Source organism: Triturus cristatus, chromosome 5_2, assembly GCF_964204655.1.
Source record: "Triturus cristatus chromosome 5_2, aTriCri1.1, whole genome shotgun sequence".
Taxonomy (NCBI): Eukaryota; Metazoa; Chordata; class Amphibia; order Caudata; family Salamandridae; genus Triturus; species Triturus cristatus.
Genome location: NC_140588.1, coordinates 361,163,188 through 361,167,517, shown reverse-complemented (window position 1 = coordinate 361,167,517; position 4,330 = coordinate 361,163,188). Strand labels below are relative to the sequence as shown.

General features: G+C 49.8%; 1 protein-coding gene across 1 annotated transcript; it reads left to right on the top strand.

Moving 5' to 3' along the window:
* Positions 1-1,932: 1,932 nt before the first annotated feature.
* On the top strand, positions 1,933-3,675 carry LOC146823010 (uncharacterized). The gene is made up of 2 exons (XM_085606348.1): positions 1,933-2,899; positions 3,545-3,675. The coding sequence occupies exons 1-2, from the start codon at positions 1,933-1,935 to the stop codon at positions 3,673-3,675; spliced, it is 1,098 nt and encodes a 365-aa protein (XP_085462474.1).
* Positions 3,676-4,330: the final 655 nt, after the last annotated feature.

The following is a 4,330-nucleotide window of genomic DNA, read 5'->3' as shown; positions in this document are numbered from 1 at the left end:
ATGCTGGCTCCCGCATGAGGCGGGGAGCTAGCAGGGACCGAGGGGCCATACCTCAGGGGATCGGGTCCCCAAGGCAATATTGGCCCGGGTGGGGGGGCCGGGTATGCCCCATACCCATTTTCTTTATTAAAAAAAAAGGTGAGGCCTGGCCCCGGTGTTGGGGTCCCCGGGCTGAAACTGGCCTTAAGATGGGGGCTGCGCTGCCCACCTTCTTTAAATGTACATTTTTAAAAAAAATAGAAATGGCCTGGCTCCGGGGGATGGGGTCTCCGGGGCTGAAAATGGCCCGGGGGTTGGGGGCCACTAGGCCCCACACCTTAATGAAAAAAAACAATATATATATTTTTTTAATTGTCTGGGTCTCGGGGGATTGGCCTAGAGAAGTGGGGACGTTGAATAATAATTTTTTTCTCACGTGGCAGGAGTTGCGACCCCAATGCGGTGCTCAGTGAGGCCCCCCCCCCAGTCTTACACTGCGGTGGATTTGAAGATCAATTCCAGAGGTACTCTTACAGTTGTGAACTTTATTATGGAGCTAGTGACAGTGAACTTCATAATCACATTACAATTGATAGAGTCAGAAATTATATTAAAATATACAAATTAAAAGTTATAGTTGAAAATTGAAATGTGTTGTAGTTCATTGAATTTGTGCTTTTGTCTTGCAGATTCGCGATGGGTTGCGAACCTGGGAAATATTTATACAGTATATATGTGTTAAAAAATATATAACTTTCATTGTTGGGTTATAGGGTGGCTCTAAGAGCCATTGTGTTCATTATGACTTTGTTGCAGCTACATGTAAGTGCAGATGCACAGCTTGAGGTTGTTGAGAAACACCCTGATCCCTTCATCTGTGAAGTGAATTCTATGGCAGTCCACGGAGGCTCCGATTAAGCTTCTCTTTGCTTTACTGCAAAACACAGCAGCCAATAAAAAACAACTTTAAACTCCAGCATACCCCGGAAGTACAACCCCCTCCAGTAGTATGCCCCGATCACTGTCAGTACTTTGGTATATAAAGTCCGAATCACGACATCACTTCCTCTTTCTTTGCTGCTGCAGCAGCAGATAAGTGTTTTTTCCTTACCTTTTATCGTTCTGGTAGATGGTGGGGAAATATTTGTTGGAATGATATTTGTCGCTGATGGCTTATATTTCAGGCTTGTGTTGACGGTGTCATAGCTTGTAGCGTGATCGGCGGATCGGTCCCGTGGCGTTTGTTATCGGCTCCGGTCCCGCTGAGGACGTTGTGTCTCGTAGCGCGCGCGCGCGCTGATTAGTTGCGAGCGTTAGGGGGCGGTGGAGAAGGAGGAGGCAGACACGACACGCTCGTGCGCAGAGAGCGGTCGCGTCGTTGCCCGGACGCTGTGCCTGTGCGCGAGAACTCGTTTTCATCTCTTTTGAATTAACGGCTCCTCGCGCACAGAGCACAAAGACTGCACCCATCTCTGGCCTCATATTTTGAACGCTTACCGGAGCGTGTGACCGGAATAGAGCCTTGCTCTAGGGGAGTTTACTGGGGTTTCTCCTTCCACCTTGACTTTGGATCAGAACCTTTAGTATAGGTTGATTTTCGTTGGTGCACTTGTTAGTGAATAGGTTCTGACAGACCCCTGGGCTGCTCCCCCCCGTGAATCTCCTCCAACCCTCTCTGCTTCACGCAATGGCGTACTACGCCGAAGAGGAGGATCAGTGGGTAGAGTGTGATAATTATGAGGACTATGAGGAACCTGAAAACTTGGAGGAGAATTTGGTTGAAGCCCTGGATACCCACGTCCAGGGTTCGGTTAACAAGGCGTTGATAAACGCCCTCAAACCTTTTACTAAACCCCTCCTTAAGTATGGCAAGAGGAAAATGAAGACTCAGCATGGTGACGCTGGCACTTCGCAGTCTTCGGCCAAAGTATTGGCGCGTATGGCAAAAATGTTATGAAAGACCATGGATCCGTGGCTGCTTATACCACGGATGAATCATTTCCATCTACTACTAACACCTCTGACTCGGAGGTAGAGTCGGTGAGGCCCAAAAAGAAAACAAAAAAGGTGAAACATACAGCTTATAAGGCGGATGACAGCCAGGCCCCTAAAAATCTATTATTCGACCCTCAGAGCCTTATTCATACGCGATCCTCGGAGTGGGTTCCCTGTCCGGAAGTGGCCCATTATGTGGGGGTAAACTTACGGCAGGGTTTCGAGAAGGAGGTGCGCGCCACCTTAAGATCGGAATGTCCGAGACCATCGCTGACTGGCAAAGTGGCGGACACGCCAGAGTTAGACCCTAATATGGCTACGTTTATGCGAAAATTCGCAAAATACCCGAAAAAGGGTTTGGATAGAGCCTGGCGGGGGTGCCAGGATAAACTGCTGGATGTTTCGGGGCCCCTTACTAAAATACTAGACGCGGCAGTCAACGCTAAAAACCAGAACGTTCCATTGGACACTTCTGATATTATGGAGTGGGCTCAGCGGGCCCTGTGCTTTTTAGGTAATGCCAATGTGGCGCTGTCAACAGAAAGGAGGCGCTCCTTCTTAATGAGAATAGACTCTCAATTAGCGGAGATGGCCACGACCGAACCGGGTTCCTTGGCCAATGGCATGCTGTTTGGCGACAAATTTGTCAAAGAGATGGGCAAATATGTGGCCACGTTCTCATCCCTATACAAAGCGCAAGCTAATATCAAGAAGGTGTTCCACACTGGTGTTTTTGATAGGGCCGGACGCGCTAGGGGTCGAGGGTCCGGCCGAGGTTATAACCAGACCTCCCGAGGTGCGGAACAAAGAGGCAGAGGTGGTCAGAAGTTACAGTTTTATCCCTCCCGCAATAGGGGTGGACGAGGTCGAGGCCACAGAGGAGCCTACAGAGGACAACAAAATTCCGGAGATAGCTCCTATTCAGGTAACGATTTTGAATACCACAGAATGCATGGTGGGAGGTCGTATTGCGTTGTTCCTTCACAGGTGGCAAGAGATTACGGTCGATCCCTGGGTGTTGCAAACAGTGCAGGGCTTCCACATAGAGTTCTACGCCACTCCGACTCAGAGTCAGGTGCCCGGCTCCCTACATTTTTCCCTACAAGAACAGAGTTTCATCGACAGGGTAGTGGAAGCACTACTCCAAAAGGGTGCGATAGTGAGGTCTATTCCCCATCCTCGGGGTTTTGTAAGCACGATTTTCTTGGTCCCGAAGAAGGACAAAGGGTTTCGCTTAGTGTTGAATCTCAGGGAGTTCAACGCTTGGGTGGTGTATCGCCACTTCAAGATGGAGGGCATCCATTTATTGAGGGACATACTTCTAGAACAGGATTGGCTCGTTCGCTTAGATCTGAAGGACGCCTATCTGGCGGTTCCTATTTTCCCGCCACACAGAAGGTTTCTCCAATTTCTCTGGCGCGACCAGTGGTTCGAGTTTTCCGCGATGCCCTTTGGTCTGTCTTCCGCCCCTTGGTGTTTCACCAAACTCATGAGACCGGTGGTCCAATGGTTGAGAGAACGAGGAGTACGTCTGATAATTTACCTCGACGACATTCTAATTATGGCACAGTCGAGAGAACTCTTGATGAGTCATCTGTCTTGGACGCTCCGACTGTTGCAGGATCTGGGTTTCCTTTTGAATCTAGAGAAGTCGGATCTGACTCCATCGCAATCGATGGATTTTTGGGGCTTTCAGATTAATTCTCTCACGTGCCAGTTACTTCTTCCCTTGAGGAAGAGAGTGGCAATCAGAAAGGAATTGAGGAGAGCGCTTGTCTCTCCGACAATATCATTACGGACACTGGCTCGCCTCGTGGGCCTGTTGGCTGCGTCCATTCAGGCGATATTCCCGGGCCCCTTGCATTACAGGGCCCTTCAGAGATTGAAAATTTTGCATCTACGCAAGGGTTTCTCGTATGCGCAACAGATAGCCCTTTCAGCGGAGGCTCGTAAGGAGATCAATTGGTGGTTAGACCATATGGATGCCTGGAACGGCAGAGCCATTTTCTCCTCCAGCCCGGATGTAGTGATAGAGTCAGACGCGAGTCGCTGGGGCTGGGGAGCGCGGTGCGGGACCATGGAGACAGGGGGTCGTTGGTCTCAGGAGGAGCTGAAATTACATATCAACTGCTTGGAACTTCTGGCGGGAGCGTTTGCGATACGAACTCTGGCCCCGAAGAAGATGTCTTGTTGCATTCTCCTACGCATGGACAATGTGTCCGCGGTGAGATACATAAATCGACTCAGAGGGACCCGATCTCGTCTCTTGGCAGAGATAGCCAATGACTTCTGGCATTATTGCCTGGACCATCGTCTGGTGGTGACGGCGGAATATATTCCCGGGTCATCCAACGTG